This window comes from Danio rerio, chromosome 7 (assembly GCF_052040795.2).
Source record: "Danio rerio strain M-AB ecotype USA chromosome 7, GRCz13ab, whole genome shotgun sequence".
Lineage (NCBI taxonomy): Eukaryota > Metazoa > Chordata > Actinopteri > Cypriniformes > Danionidae > Danio > Danio rerio.
In genome coordinates this window covers 6,865,001-6,882,694 of record NC_141027.1, presented here as the reverse complement: position 1 = coordinate 6,882,694, position 17,694 = coordinate 6,865,001, and the positions used below count along the sequence as shown (strand labels likewise).

Here is a 17,694-nt window from a genome sequence, read left to right as displayed (position 1 = left end):
AATTTTTTATATATAGGTATAGATTTTGTATGCTGGTCGTTTTGTAAAGCACTTTGGTCAACATCTGTTGTTTTTAAATGTGCTCTATAAATAAAGCAAACAAACAAACAAACAAACAAAATAGGCCAAATTGACATGGCCACATATCCATTAGCATCTGGGCCAAATACTACATTTAATATCTGGCCCAAGTATTGTGTGTTGCCTTAAGGACGGTGCCACCTCTACTAAACCAGGGGCATGTTTAGCCCACATGCTGTATTCCAGGGCCGGATGAATGCCTCCTGTGCCAGCTTTATGCCAAATCTGGAATTTAAGTGGATTGAACATAACACAATTAAGTTGTCCCAAAAAACTCAATTATTTTATTAGTTCAGCTCATTTTAAATAACACCAAACTTAATCGTTTGAGTGAGTTTAATGTGATATAAAACAACTCTATATTTGTCTTTTCTTAATTTATTGAAAATGATTTAGAACCATAATAAGATGTACATAGTCAGACTGATATGATGTTCATATAATACAGTATTCACAGTGATGTCAGATCTACGAGGCCGGCGTCTGCTGCTCTGCTGCTTCAGCAAGGTGTTCTGGGAAACTGAGTCTTTTCTCCTGAGCGTAGGCTCTCCAGTGGCTGTCGTCGGACTCGTGCGTGAGATATCGATAACCCATACGCAGCTCAAACTCTCGCAGGTCACACCACAGCTGGAAGTTCTGCATTAAACAACATACACATCAATGATATACAGTTGAAGTCAGAAATATTCGCCCTCCTGTATATTGTTTTCCCCCCATTTCTGTTTAACGGAGAGAACATCTGTTCAACACATTTCTAAACCTAATAGTTTTAATAACTTTTTTCTAATTACTGATTTATTTTATCTTTGCCATGATGACAGTAAATAATATTTGACTTGATATTCTTCAAGATACCAGTATTCAGTTTAATATGACATTTTGAAGGTTTAACTACATTGTAAAAAAAAAATCAGTTGCAGTGCCGAAAAAACCCTGTAAAACAATGGCTGTTAAATTACAGACATTTACCGTACATTAACAGCCGGTAAATTTATTTTATGGTAAATGTCTATAATTTACCGTCTGTTATTTTCTGGTAAATGTCTGTAATTTAACGGCCTTTATTTTACAGGAATTGTCTGTAATTTACAGGCCCTTGTTTTACGGTAAATGTCTGTAATTTACTGGCTGTTATTTTACAGTCAATGTTTTTATTTTAACGGCCGTTATTTTACGGTAAATTTCTGTAATTTACCGGCTGTTATTTACAGTAAATGTCTGTAATTTACCGGACGTTATTTTACGATAAATGTCTGTAGTTTAACGGCCTTTATTTTACGGTAAATGTCTGTAATTTAACGGCTGTTATTTACGGTAAATGTCTGTAATTTACCGGCTGTTGTTTACGGTAAATGTCTGTAATTTACCAGTCGTTATTTACGGTAAATGTCTGTAATTTACCGCCCGTTATTTTACTGTAAATGTTTTTATTTTAACGGAGGTTATTTTACGGTAAATTTCTGTAATTTATCGGCCGTTATTTATGGTAAATGTCTGTAATTTACCGGCCGTTATTTTACGGTGAATGTTTTTTATTTTAACGGACGTTATTTTACGATAAATGTCTGTAGTTTAACGGCCGTTATTTTACGGTAAATGTCTATAATTTACAGGCCGGTATTTTACAGTAAATGTCTGTAATTTACTGGTTGTTATTGTATGGTAAATGTCTATAATTTACCAGCCAGTATTTTAATGTAAATGTATAAAATATACCAGCCATTATTTTACGGTAAATGTCTGTAATTTACCAGCCTTTATATTACAGTTAATGTCTTTAATTTACCGGCCGTTATTTTACGGTAAATGTCTGTAATTTACCAGCCTTTATATTACAGTTAATGTCTGTAATTTACCGGCCGTTATTTTATGGTAAATGTCTGTAATTTACAGGTTGTTATTGTGTGGTTAATGTCTATAATTTACCAGCCATTATTTTAATGTAAATTTAAAAAATTTACCAGCCATTATTTTACGCTAAATGTCTGTAATTTACCAGCGATTATTTTACAGTAAATGTTTGTAATTTACCAGCCGTTATTTTATGGTAAATGTCTGTAATTTATCGGCCGTTATTTTACGATAAATGTCTGTAATTTACCCACTGTTATTTTACAGTAAATGTCAATAATTTACCAGCTGTTATTTTATGGTAAATGTCTGTAATTTAACGGTTGTTATTTTTATGGTAAATGTCTAATTTACCGGCCGTTATTTTACGATTTAAATATCTGTAATTTAATGGCCGTTATTTTTATGCTAAATGTCTGTCATTTACCAGCCATTATTTTACAGTAAATGTCTGTAATTTACTGTCCGTTATTTTATGGTAAATGTCTGTAATTTACAAGCCGTTATTTTATGGTAAATGTCTGTAATTGTAATGCCACCCAAATTTTTTTATCAATAAAACTTTCCTTTTTTAGAGTCATGTTATTGCAGTAACTAATGACTGGACCCAACACTGGTAATGATATTTGCATGTCAATGAAGTATGGAATGGTTTGGGAATGATATTAGAAGGACTTGGACTGACCTGAAACCACGGATGACCCATTGCTTTGCCGACACTGAACCTACGTCTGACCACCACCTGCAGCAGGTTATTGATCAGGTTCACCGCTGAGAGAAAAATCATAGAAGTTAAACAACAGAAGAAAGAAAGTGTTTCTTCATTTATAACACATTAAAGATCTCGTGAAATGCTCTGAAATATGCACTTTGTATTTGATGTTTGATGTAGTTGAGAGGTTGGGAAATTTTTTGCTCCTCCCCTTTTTAAAAAACGCCAAATAGTGTTTAGTTTTATCAGCGCTCTGCCAGTGAGAGTGGTTGAGCTCAAGCACATCAAATGAAAAGCAAATGAGAGGCGTCTTGAAGAGGGCGTGGCATGTAAGATACAAGTTAGCATTTCAATTGGTTATGATTTATTGTGATGATCCATTTAGGCGGAAGTGACGAACTACAAGCTTTACATGTTTATATCAGTTTTATATCTTCTAAACGTGAATTGTGCCACTGTTTTGGTGAGCACTAGCTTATAGATATCTTAAAAACTAACAATACTGATCCGAACATCTAAAAACTTGATTTTAATTTCACGGGACCATTTGTCCTTCAGGTCAACACTTCACTAAACCTCTAAATCAGGGGTCACCAAACTTGTTTCTGGAGGGCCGTTGTCCTGCAGACTTTAGCTCCAACTGTAATCAAACACACCTGAACAAGCTAATTAAGGTCTTACTAGGTATACTTGAAACATCCAGGCAGGTGTGTGGAGGAGGTTGGAGGAAACCCTGCAGGGACGCCGACCCTTCAGGACCAAGATTGGTGACCCTTGCTCTAAAATAAAGCCGCAAAATTTAAATTTCAATCCTCAAATCTGTTTTGCATGAAGAAACAACCTCATCCTTATCACAAACTGGCCTCCCCTTCCCACCTGCACCGATAATCACTTAGCTGAAAAATCAAACACACATTATTGTGAATAATAAGCACAAAGTCATTGTAAATGTGCACGGTTTTCACAGTTCCCTTTACTTTGATGTACCATACATCTCAGCACAAATAAAAAGCCATTGATAACAGGGAACAATTCATTGTTAATCATAAGTAAAATTAAACAAATACAGACAGATGTGCTGTCTAGTTTCTGTAATATTCAAGAATCTGGGATGAGCAAGCAAAATCAGTGCTGTACAGTATTCACTGAATTAAATAACATTTTGAAGCGACGCTTAAAGAAGCAACACATCATCATTCAACTCTTCTGTTCTTGCATATTTTCCTCATGTCCTTCCCTCAAATCCTGAAGAGACGAGGAAAAGAAAGCGAGGACTATCAAGGACTATCAGAACAATCCAGAGGTTGTAATGTAATGTAATGTAATGTGTATTTATATAGCTCATTTATTGTGTATGGCCATACACCCAAAGCGCTTCACAATCATGGTTCTCTCTCCACACCACCACCAGTGTGCAGCATACTCTTGGATAATGCGACGGCTGCCACAGGACAACGGCGCCAGTGCGCTCACCACACACCAGCTATTGGTGGAGAGGAGAGACAGTGATCGAGCCAATTCGGTGAAAGGGGATGATTGGGAGGCCATGATCGTAAGGGCTGATAGAGGGACTTTGGCCAGGACACCGGGGTTACACCCCTGCTCTTTCACGAGAAGTGCCATGGGATTTTTAATGACCACAGAGAGTCAGGACCTCGGTTTAACGTCTCATCCGAAAGACGGCGCCCACTGATAGTGTAGTGTCCCCTTCACTTTTTACGTCTGTCGCTTTAGAGGTCAGAGGAGTGAGATTTACCTGCACAGCACTTACTAGCTGGCCTCCATTACATTCACCACCCTAAACCTCACTCCCATCTGGGTCACGACACCAATGTAACCCCGCCAGTCCTACACCACCCAACCTGCTCCGAGCTGGTATCGAACCGTTGACCTTCTGCATGGGAGTCAGTTGCTCTAACAAGGAGGCTAAAGACCATGGCCTCTAGCGTCTGTCGCTAGAGCACCTTTAGAGGTCAGAGGAGCGAGGTTTACCTGCACAGCACTTACTAGCTGGCTTTCATTACAATCAGTTAGATGAAGTGCAGTACACAAGTCCAAAGAACTGATCACCAAACAATCCAGAAGTAACACCTCTACAGTGCATGTGTGTTGAAGTGTGTATCCAGTGTGATCCAGTGTGTTTGGGGTGTAAAAATTATTTTCTAGCTGGCGGATCAAAACTGACCTGAAGGACAAATATTGTACCCTAAATAGAAAATAAGGGATGTTTTTTCTAATGTTTGGGTCAACCATTGATGTTGCGTCCAAATTCACATACTATCCGTCCTAAATAGTATCTGAAAGTAGAATTAGTATGTCCCAAATCGTAGTATGTAGTAAATCGTAGTATCTATGATTAATATCTAGGCCACTGGAAATCTTTTAGAAAATTGCTGCCGTTTCATCATCCAGGTGGATGCTGCACACTGGTGGTGGATGAGGAGATTCCCCCCAATGTGTAAAAGCGCTTTGAGTGCCCAGAAAAGCGCTATATAAATGCAAGGAATTATTATTATTATTATTTAAATCGTGTTATATTTCATCTGCAACAACAACGTGGACTTATATAAAGGCGTGTTTGGACATTTACGTATCAATGCAGAACTATCCAAAGACCTGAGGAGATTTCTCTGCATGAAAGACTGGTGAATGGCAGATTATCCTGCTTCTGCATCTCCAATAAGGTAGGACATTAAATATGAAAGAAATGTTGATGATGTGTGGATGATTGACAGGACTTGTAATTAAGCAACATAACGATTTGTTTATGAGTAAGTAGTATGTCCCAAAGCTTGCATACTCTTCTTTTACACACTCAAAAGTGTGTCTTTTTCCTTCACAATTAAAGTACATACTTTTAGGGTGTAGTATAAGTATGCGATTTGAGACGCAGCATGACTGTTTTTTATTTTAAAGAGGGAGGAGCTACACTATGTCCCGCCCTCTCTTCATGTTTCAGTAACGATTACGTCAAAGATCGAATAAAACAATGCACATTTCAAAGCACATTAAGTGTTTATATTTGAACAGACTTGTGTGTAAATTAACGAGTGTGCACAGTTGAAGTCAGAATTATTTGACCCCTATGTGTTTTTCCCCAATTCGGCTTAAGGAAAGAAGATTTTGTCAACACATTTCTGAACACATCAGTTTTAATAACTCATCTCTTATAACCAGAGATGGCGAAAGTACAAATATCCTTTACTTAAGTAGAAGCACAGATACTCGCGTTTAAAACGACTCTGGTAAAAGTAAAAGTACTGATTACACGCAAGGCCGGAGTGGGACTCATTTTCAGCCCTGGAGTTTCAAGCCAGACCGGCCCACCTCAGTTCACGACTGATTCCAATTCAGTTACTAATGGCACTATCACGTCTTTTTCAAGAAAACTGCTGCTTTAGAAATTCAAATGGTCAACAGCCCTAACAGTATTTTATGTCTTCACAATAAAATCGAAAAAAATAAATAAATAAACAGATTTTTCATGGGAGATTCGATCACAGGTCTGTGACATTGAAAGGCAATGTGCTTACCACTGGACCACATTGGCGCTATTACATTGAGAGTAAAAAATAACTAATGACTTGCGACCCTTAAGACACAGCACTACTTTCTTTTTTTGATGGCTCAATCTTTTTCTCCTATTTTTAGATTTCTGATCAAGTTATGTCAGATTTATTAATATAGTGAATCATTTGATTTTCATTGAGCAGGTGTTTTATTCATTTTATTCGAATTCTTATATTCACTAAGGTGCCGCTGTTTGGGGTCGATAGTTGCATTACATCATCATCATTAACGTTAGTTAACCTGCAGGCTGCATTTTTCTCACGGGGCTGCGAGAAAATAAATAAAAAGAGCGGCACTACGGTAACATAATGATTAAAAAGAGTAAAGCTATGGTCAAATAAATAAATAGAAGAAAAAAAGTGCGACTGCTGAGAGTGCAAGCAGCTAGGGACACCGGCCCTCGCGGCCAAAAAACAGACCGGCCCACCGGGAATTCTCCCGGTCCTCCCGATTAGCCAATCCGGGCCTGATTACACGTTTGGACTTGAGTAAAAGTAAAGAAGTACGATGTGAAATATGTACTTAAGTAAAAAGTATTCATTACCACTCCCTGTTTTAGTTTCATGGTAGTAACTACACTGTACATCTACATCTATACATCTAACTTACATTTCTGTACAAGGAAATATGAACTCGTCGGAAACAAAGAGAATAAATCTCAATGCATACCATATTCATAAACTATTTCATTGCTTTACTACCAATTGTACAAACGTTGACAAAAAGCATGTGATTGTTAAAGTTTTTTTTTTTTTTTTTGCGTTATTAGATTGAAAGATCAGAGAAGTACAGTACATGTTCGCAAGTGGACAAAAGACTGTAACCCAATTTAAATGCCAGATTTGAACTTAAATGTGTCTCTTGTTTACCTGTGATTCGATTAACCAAAACGCATCTTATTACCCGGTATAAACATGACATTAGTCATGTTTATAGCTGACTCCCTGTCACATGCATTCACATTCTTGTCGTTCCCATGGAAAGCTTAATAAACAAGCGTTGCGGCGCGTGATCATAGGTTGAAAAAGCCATGCACGGCAAAAATAGATTGTCTGAATCAAAAAGGCGTTCAAATTTCGCAATGACAAGTAATTCAAGAGTTCACACTTAGCTGATGATTTATAAAAGCTTGTTTGGCATGCTGTCCCGGGAGAGAGCCCCGAGCTCAAGGGCTCCTCAGGGCCCTTGGCTTCCCTACCGTTGGCAGAGCAAGAGGGGAGCCTGAGCTCGGTGGATCTCAGAACTCCCCTGCTGCGGTAGCTAAGGGAACACAAGGGGTTAGACAAGCTTGATTGTTATGCATGTTGAATGTCTTTGGATGGTGGGAGGAAACCGGAGAACCCGGGGAAAACCCACGCGGACACGGGGAGGACACACAAACTCCCCACAGAAACACCCACCGGTCCTGTGGAACCAGGGCCGGCAGTGTTCTTGCTGTGGGGCTCACAGTGCTAACCACTGGGCCGCCGTGCCGCCCAATCACAAGTAAAGGAGGAGAATAGGGGAGGAGGGGGGTTTCTTCCAAACGAAGATAAAGTGAACTGAAAACTGAGGCTATTTATAGTAGCTTAGGGCTCATATGATTGGAAGATGGTGATTAGCAAATGCGAGACCGGCCCTGATAAATCATAAGCACGTGATCCTCTCGAAATTAGTTTATGAATAAACTTCACTAATATAGATTGCACCACAAAACACATTAAAACGAAAGTAACGAGACCAATTTAAAAAAAAGTAAGGAGTAGAAAGTACAGATATTAGTGTAAAATATAAGCAGTAAAAGTAAAAAGTTGTCAAAAAAAAAAATAGTGCAGTAAAGTACTGATACTAGAAAAATCTACTGAAGTACAGTAACGAAGTATTTGTACTGCCCATCTCTGCTTATAACTAATGTATTTTATCTTTGCCATGATAACAATAAATAATATTTGACTAGATATTATTCAAGACACTTCTATACAGCTTAAAGTGGTTAACTAGGGTAATTAGGCAAGTCACTGTATAACAGTGGTTTGTTCTGTAGACTATCCAAAACAAATATTGCTTAAGGGGGCTAAAAATATTGACCTGAAAATGGTTTAAATTTAGTTAAAATTGATTCTAGCTGAAATAAAACAAACAAGACTTTCTCCAGAAGAAAGAATATTACGGGAAATACTGTGTAAAACTCCTTGCTCTGTTAAACATCATTAGTTGAATATTTAAAAAAAGAAAAGAAAACAATTCACAGAAGTGCGAATCATTCTGACTTCAACTGTACGTCAGTCTTCTTACCCTCCAGCGAGATGAGGGACCACGGCTGGCGTGGGTACATGAAGGAGGCGTTGGTGATCTGCTGATTGATGTCCTCGTCCTCATTGAAGGGAAACGTCCCGCTCAGACTGACGTATAAGATCACGCCGACTGCCCACGTGTCCAGAGAGCGGTTATAGCCGTGATTATTGATGACCTCGGGCGCCAGATATGCCGGCGTGCCCACAATAGAGCGCCGAAATGACTTTTCTCCGATGATACGGGCGAAGCCGAAGTCACATAGCTTGACCTGAAACACAGAGCATATTTTAACAACAAAGATCCATTGGTAAATTAAGGAATAATAGGGTACATGCACAGCTTGTGTTTCTTCCCATACTGATTAACTTCCGGTGAACGGTTAATGTGACTTTATTCATTTTATACAGTTGCTTTTACAGCATCAATGTTGTAATGTGATTAAAGTAAAACGAGATAAAAAAGCCGTTTACTCGCACGCGCCTGTCAGAATCAGCAGGCTAGCGCAGAAGCTCCATTGAATATACTGGGGTACAATAAATGCTCATATTTTAAAGGACACCTATGGTGAAAAATCTACTTTTCAAGCTGTTTGGACAGACATGTGTGTAAGTATAGTGTATAGACCGTCATATTAGGGTGAAATAAACACACCCAGTCCTTTTTTTCCAATTTAACAACATAATAACGGTGGACCAATTGGAGCAGCTTTCAGACCGGCCGCAACCCTACGTAGGAGAGCGGTCCCCCCGCCCACCAATATTGATTGTCAGCCTTGCGTCACGATCATATCCTCAGTTACTTGTTGCACGTCCGCCATTTTCAGCGTGTGAGTCAAAGCGATATCACTAAAGGAACACCCGTGCTCTATTTTTTGATAAATTGGGCTCAACATTACTGCATCCAAAATGGTGAAAAGCCTTGGAGTAACGATTGATGACTAACTAAACTTCTCTGACCACATCTCTAGAACTGCTCGATCTTGCAGATTCGCACTCTACAACATCAGAAAGATCCGACCCTTCTTATCTGAACATGCAGCTCAACTCCTTGTTCAAGCTCTTGTTCTCTCCAAACTGGATTACTGCAACTCTCTACTAGTCGGGCTCCCAGCTAACTCTATCAAACCTCTTCAGCTGCTTCAGAACGCAGCAGCACGAGTGGTCTTTAATGAACCTAAAAGAGCACATGTCACTCCGCTGCTCATCCGTTTGCACTGGCTGCCAGTTGCTGCTCGCATCAAATTCAAAGCTCTGATGTTTGCCTACAAAGCGACCTCTGGCTTTGCTCCTTCTTATCTGCTCTCATTTCTGCAGATTTATGTCCCCTCCAGAAACTTGCGTTCTGTGAATGAACGTCGCCTCGTGGTTCCATCCCAAAGAGGGAAGAAAACGCTTTCCCGAACTCTCGCGTTCAATCTGCCCAGTTGGTGGAATGAACTCCCTAACTGCATCAGAACGGCAGAGTCACTCGCTGTCTTCAAAAAACGACTAAAAACTCAACTATTTAGTCTCCACTTCCCTTACTAATATGCAACTCCCTCTCTGACTCCTCCACTAACTACAATTTTTTTTTTATTTACTAATGCTTTCCTTCTTAGACTTAACACACCTGAAACTTGCCTACAGCACTTATTCATTGTTGCTCTTATAGCTGTGTAAATTGCTTCCTTGTCCTCATTTGTAAGTCGCTTTGCATAAAAGTGTTTGCTAAATGACTAAATGTAATAAATGTAACACAAGATCAATATTCTCCACATTATCGCTCCAATCAGAATTATTGCTTGTACCTTTTGCGTGGCGCCATGCATTTCGGAGTTCTGGGTGGGTGAACGTGGCGGAGCTTCGGGCCAGCAGCTTGGCGGCCGCCGCGCTGCTGTGTTTGCCCCGGTGGAGGCTTGTGTTTGGAGTTCTGGAATGCGTGGCGCGACAATTCGGGACACTTCATGTTTCTGCCGCGTCACTGAGAGTCTGGTGTGCCATGCCGTGGCGCATTCGGTGCCTCAGTCAAAGTTAATTCAGTGTGTGGTTATTAGTCTCGGTAAAAAAAGCTCGGCACTTGTACACCGACACTATACAAAGACACAAATGATTTTGTACTCTCTGCTTGGTCTGTGTCCCGAGTCGTACATGTACGGCTGAATGCTCATTCTAGCTTAGCTTCTCTCTCTCTGTCTGTCAGCCTGTCTGTTGCAAACACAGATTGTGGGAGCTCTTGGCTCCGCCCCCTTGTTACATTGGGCGGGAAGCCGGAACAGTGAAGCAACACGCCCCTAAAACAGCAAACTGTGTACACGCCCCCAACATGACACTGTTGAACACATTATAATAAAAACATCTGCACCGTGTGTTGAACTGAACCTAAACTGGCTCACTCAGAACAACCATAATATTAGTATTAAATCATAAAAAAGGGGTAAACTATGTGCCGTTAAAAGACATGGTGGGAAAAAGTGTAACTTAATGCGGTGCTTCTTGTACAATTAGAGACCCACTTTTTATCAGATATCACTCAGGCAGTGCTCACTGATTTTTAAAGAAAACAGTTCTTAACCGAGCCGATTTTGCAATGGCGTACAGTTCACCGGAAGCGCTTAACCCAGGTTACTGGCAAAATAAAAGTCCTTTAGCACACTTCCGCATATACCCTAGAGACCTTTGATTTTAAATAAGCCAGATCAGGCGCTTATGGATGCTGTTATTCTCGCCACATTTAAAGTATCCATGAAATTAAAACTAACCGTGTTGATTTTGTTAGCTCACATTGCTAGTTTTGTGGTGAACAGTTCATCTGTGCATGGCATTAAGAAAACAATAACAGTTTGCTCTTGTAATTTTTAATGGAAATCTGTGTAACGTACAGTCAGGAGATAAAGTTACGTATTAAGTTCGTGGGTTTATGACCCCTGGCTCCGACCCGACTGCGGTGAAAATCTCTGGGTGACAATTGAATTACTCAAGGATATTATGCAGACTGTCCCATCTCGCTCACTGTCCGAGCTTCAAAGGAAATTCAACCCCCCCCCCCCTTCCTCCTGAGACACACACACACACACACACTCACACACAAAGACACACACAAACACACTCACACACAAAGACACACACACACACACACACACACACACACACACACACACACACACAAGCTCAGACACTGAAATGGACTCAGAAATCCCCAAATTTTGGTGTCAAAGTTAATGTTATGAGTTTGTAAATTTTGTATTTCATTTCTGACTTTCTTTCATATACATCTCTCTCTATATGCACTTTTCAAGACACTAGACAATCTAAGAATGCCTGAATCATGTTTATGTGCTTCTAAAAGGGTCATGTCTGGTATCATTCTGTTGCTAACATTAGCCTACAGCTCATGATCTAGGAGGCATGATCTTAATTTATATAGCTTACATTCTTTAATGCTCTGAGTTAATGTCTCTTCGTATGCCTTCGAGCGGACCCTTATTTTGCATATTAGCGGTCCAGAGACAAAGAAAATCTCCCGCTCAAACTTTGCCAGGAAACCATTGGTCAAGGCTGATTTATACTTCTGCGTCAAGCGCACGCTTATGCTACGGTGTTGACGGATAGCCCTACGCCGTCGCTGACGTGCACCTCTCAAAAAATGTAACTACACGTCGCAACAAGCTCTGTGATTGGTCAGCTTGGTAGCGCTGACAAGTCTGGCGCAACCCCGATGAAGTGATTGTTTACAAGTGTGGAGTCCCGTGAAGGAGCTCCGGATGGAAAGTTTTATTTTGTGTTTACCTCATAGTTAAAGTTGTTGCACGTCCGCCGGTTCCTGCCTCAAAATGAGCGAGTTTGAGCCACTTGTACATCCAGGAAGTGTTCAGGAGCAAAACTCCAGCGAAGAAACTCGACACAGAGGAACATTTACACCTCACTGCCAACTAGCGTTTCGGAAGTGTTAATGCAGACCAACAGAGACAGCGCGCAGAAGTATAAATGCACAGCTACGCGCGTTGCATGCGCCGTTGGTTACGCCGGTCACTTGACGCAGAAGTATAAATCGGGCTTAAGTCAGTAGAAAATGGGTTTGACTTGCCACCACAGTTAAAACCCATCTGTGCCTCAGATCTGTGCAGAGAGGTTCGAAAGAAACTTTCCTAGAGGCCCTTTGAGGGGGCAAACCGCATTTCTGTGCCCGTGTGACTCGCTCGAGTCCGCGTTTTTCTTATTTTTCCGCCAAGGTAACTCAGTTTAAAGTTTGCGCCTCGCGTATGCTCCGATCTGCACTGCAAGCTCCGCTCATCCAGAAAGGACACCAAGGGACTCCATCCTCCAGCGCATCGGAGAAACTCGCAAAAAGAGAGACAGAGAAACCCACTAAATCCAGGCATTTTAGTTATCCGTTAAGCTGTGCGGCCCTGGTCAAAAAGGTGTTTTTATAATCTTGGTGATCCTTAATAGTGTGTGGAACGGAGATAGATTTGCCATCCTTTTATCTAAACTCTTTATTTCCTTGCTTGCTTTTCTTTTCCACGTTTGTTCGATGTTTTTGTTGTTATGTTTGTGCGTTGGTTCATTATATGTCAGACTAGTCAATAAATTCCATAATAATCAAATGAATTGTATTGTTTGCCTCAAAGAAAAGTCACTTAAATGATCGATTTCTTGCTACAAGCTGTTATTAAGTTTTTCAAAACTTATAAATTATTAATCTACTTCACAAGGAGTGGTTATAATTCCCTTTCTAAAAAAATAGATCATTACAGAGTCCGCTCGGATGAACAGGTGAGGTCTGGTTATATTTATTTGGTCAAATTATTCATTCATTTATTCATTTTCTTGTCAGCTTAGTCTCTTTATTAATCCGGGGTGCCACAGCGGAATGAACCGCCAACTTATCCAGCAAGTTTTTAGGCAGCGGATGCCCTTCCAGCCGCAACACATCTCTGGGAAACATCCACACACGCATTCACACACACACACTCATACACTACGATTTAGCCAACCCACTTCACCTGTACCGCATGTCTTTGGACTGTGGGGGAAAACGGAGCACCCGGAGGAAACCCACACGAAGCCAGGGAGAACATGCAAACTCCTCACAGAAACACCAACTGAGCCAAGGTTCGAACCAGCGACCTTCTTGCTGTGAGGCGACAGCACTACCTACTGCACCACTGCCTCGCCCTTGGTCAAATTAATTGCAAGTTAATTTGGAATATTAATAATTATTAATAACTCGTTATTACTGATCATTAATGTTCATAAACGGGGCTAATTTTGCTACATCTGAAAATACAATTCCTGTTTGTTTTCAGTTAAATTCTCAGATTAGGTCTGCGTCCGAAACCGCCTACTACTCAGTAGGTACTGCATTTGAATTTAAGTGATTACTCCACGGTTAAAAAAGTGCGTTCTATACAGTAGGAATGTGAGTAGTATGAATGGAATTCGGATGTACTACATCCGCCATTTTGTCATGGTCACGTGACTGAACTGCGTCCGTTGCATCACTTCACTCTCATTTATGAATTCTCTCACGGGGCATCATGGGATAGCGCAGCATGCCTGGGATGCGCACTTCAGAACCTCGCCGGAAGTAGTAGGTCATCCGGGTACTTCTCGCATACCGACTTTCGAATTCTTTGAATTCAGATGTACTACACAGCTCGCATTCTGATTTTAGCGTACTGTATAATATGGAAGTATGCAATTTCGGACGCAGATAAGGTCTGTCTGAGGTATTAAGTATGTTAGCCACGCCCCTCCTGCTGTCAGTTTTGACAACAAACAGAAATGGTGAGGAGGAGGAGCCTGTTAGGTTGTAAAGTCTCTCCCAAACCCTTTTCCATATCTCTCTGATAGAAATGTCTACTTTATACATCCAATCAGCTCACAGTAAGAAAAAACAAGCCACACCCACTGTTTGCTCATTTAATATTCTGCTTCTCTAGGAACTGCATCACAATGTGGGAAAAAAAACACGCCTGCAGCTTCCGAAATGAACCAGAAGTTGCTTAGACCTATTTCAGTATGTTGGTGTACTTTCGACTGAAACGGAATATTGAGTAGGGGGCGGGGCTTTATTTTACACATTATTCCCTAATAGCATATTAACGGTAAGAGGGGCGTGGTTAAGATTATTAATATACAGTTGCTATGGAAACCCACAGGATGATATCAACAGAAGAACTGACATTCCAAACGCGAAAACAGATGGTCAGACTTTGATTGAAGATTACCAAAACAAATAATGTTTTTCTTCAGCAGATTAACCTGCACAGATTAATTATTCACTTTAGGAATAACAACGTGAACTAGCAACATAAACATAGTAACTTTTGAAATCACATGGACTTTAAAGACATCCATAACAGGAAATGACTGCTTTAGGTTTGTGTCATATTCAAGTGTCAACAGACCTGAGGAAAGGGTTCAGGTGAGGCGAGCAGCACGTTCTCAGGCTTCAGGTCACAGTGCGCGATATTCCTCATGTGTAGATACCGCAGAGCCTCCAAAACCTAAAACACCAACAACACACTCAGTCTTCTGAAGTCTTCTTTATTCATTTACACTCTTCAAATCAAATCCACTGGGGATTGTTTAAAAAAAAGAAGAAACATATTTTGTTCACTAAAGAAACTTTCAATAAACAGCATTACAAGAACCAGTTTCCTTAGTTTGAAGAACATTATAAAAATGCTGGCACTATGAATAAACTTTAGTGAAAGGAAAGATGACATGGATGTTAAAGGCTCAAAGAACACCACCAGGGCTTTACATTAACACCCGCTAACCTGCCAAATGCGGGTAGATTTCAGCTTTGGCGGGTTAGACAGACACCTCCACTAGCCACTTTGGCTGGTTGAAAATAATTTTTAAATTGTAGTTTTCCTAAAATCAGGGTTCGACAATATAAGGATGGCCCAATATGCGTGCAAATGTGATCTTAGAATCGAGGAGTAAAATAATTGTGATCATGCAAGCAGAAGAAAGCAAATGAATACAGAATGAGAGAATGATCATCACTCGCGCTAACAGCTGATGTGATGCGTGCGACTGCTTAAAACGCGTGCACGTGACTGATTAACACGTGCGCGCTCCCGAATCGTGAATCAACCGTGTCTGGAACAGGTTCTGCAAACGCAACTGTCATCGGTTCACTTTCAAATAAACTAGACAAATAGTGATGAACATGCATCCACAGTCCTGCTGCTTTCAAGAGCTCAAAATGTTTCTTTCTGTAAGCAGCACCGGTTGCTTTCACTTTGAACAGATTTAAATGGCCTAAAGTACCGTGAGCATGTGATCATTCTTTCATTATCACACACGGTATGTTTCACCTGCTTTCATTTGCTTACGCTTTTATTTGCTTTTATTTTTTTTAAAATGGTTTAATTTTTTTTTTTACTACGTTGCTTTAATGGGAGATGAACTCTCCATTTATATATATATATATATATATATATATATATATATATATATATATATATATATATATATATATATATATATATATATACATATATATACATATACATATATATATATATATATATATATATATATATACATACATACATATATATACATACATATATATATACATACATATATATATGGGTCAGTGACAAAACAGGTTTGGCAAGATGGGAAATTTAAAAATCTTTTACAAAGTTGATTTAAAAGCATCCGTCAGATATTTTAAAATGTACAGATTGTATTCATGTTGATTTTATGTAATTAAAAATAACATTTACACCATTTTTTACAAACATTAAGACTGAATGCACCTGAAAATGTCAAATGGTGTAACTGCCAAAAATTATGAAATATTAAATAATTTACTTCTCCTAGATGATATGCAAGTGTACACACTGAAATAAATACTTCATTTTAAAATACCACAATAACATTTATTTTATTCGCATTATCTCTAAATGTACATTTTAATGAGTTTTTGCAATATTCGGCCGGACACATGCTAAAAACACATCTGATTTCTAAATAATCTTTGACAAATTATGTAAAAAATGTTAAAAACTATTTTATTACACTAAACTGGGTGTTTTAATTTTAATTTCACATTATTTCCATGTACATAATTATATTTTTATGTAAAATACTGGTTACACCAATTGACAAAAACCAGTTACACCACCTGACAGTGTTGCTTCTACAGCCAAAGATTTTGAAATTGACAATTAAAATCAATTCAAATTAATTAATTTCAACAATTTCAGCTGAAGTGATTTTAATTAGTTTTAAATGTTAACCAAAATGTCTGGCAACAAGAAATCATCATGACGCATGAAAGGTGTATCCATGTCTCATATTGTAATGACAGTTGAGGAACAATATCTGAGGGGGGTGGGATTGTCATTGACAAATGTGTTTAGAACAATGAAACCAAGTTGCTGAACTTTAATACACCAAGTAATAACATCCTTTACATTAAATGTGTGGCCCTCATCAATAGAATATTAACAAACTAAAGAAACATGTTTAACATTTAACACCTTTTCCATCACTGTTTCTTTTCAGTTGGCTTAAGTAAAATAAAAATAAGTAGATGATATTAGAAAAAAATCCACTTTTAAGCTATTTAGAAACAATTTGCCAAACACTGTACATAAAACACTAACTGCTGCTTACTCGTTGTTGCCTTGGTGCTGGGATTAAAGGCCAATTTTTGCAAGCATACACGACTGACTGACAACAAATCATTTCATGAGTGTATCCACAACTTATCCACAAACTATTTATTTTATACAGTTGACGTCAGAATTATGCAGAATTATTATTAGTCCCCCTGAGCTATTAGCTCCCCTGTTATTTTTTCCCCAATTTCGGTTTAACAGAGAGAAGATTTTTTTCAACACATTTACAACACATTTTTTCAACACATAATAGTTTTAATAACTCGTTTCTAATAACTGATTTATTTTCTCTTTGTCATGATGACAGTAAATAATATTAGATTAGATATTCTTCAAGCCACTTCTATACAGCTTAAAGTAACATTTAAAGGCTTAATTAGGTTAACTAGGCAGGTTAGAGTAATTAGATAAGTTATTGTATAATCATGGTTTGTTCAGTAGACTATCGGGGGGAAAAAGCTTAAAAGGGCTAATAATTTTTACCTTAAAATGGCTTTTAAAATTTGCTTTTATTCTAGCCGAAATAAAACAAATAAGACTTTCTCCAGAAGAAAAAAATATTATCAGACATGCTGTAAAA

At 38.9% G+C, this 17,694-nt stretch overlaps 1 protein-coding gene across 5 annotated transcripts in view; it reads right to left on the bottom strand.

Moving 5' to 3' along the window:
• Positions 1-443: 443 nt before the first annotated feature.
• The window catches only part of prkd4 (protein kinase D4), a 67,203-nt gene continuing 49,952 nt past the window's right edge, over positions 444-17,694 (bottom strand). For 4 of the 5 annotated variants that reach the window (NM_001177454.1, XM_087259687.1, XM_087259685.1 and 1 more), the window contains 4 exon segments: positions 444-717; positions 2,618-2,703; positions 8,489-8,756; positions 14,877-14,975. In NM_001177454.1, the coding sequence (NP_001170925.1) occupies positions 550-717; positions 2,618-2,703; positions 8,489-8,756; positions 14,877-14,975 (621 nt within the window). In that variant the 3' untranslated portion in view covers positions 444-549. 5 annotated transcript variants of the gene reach the window in all.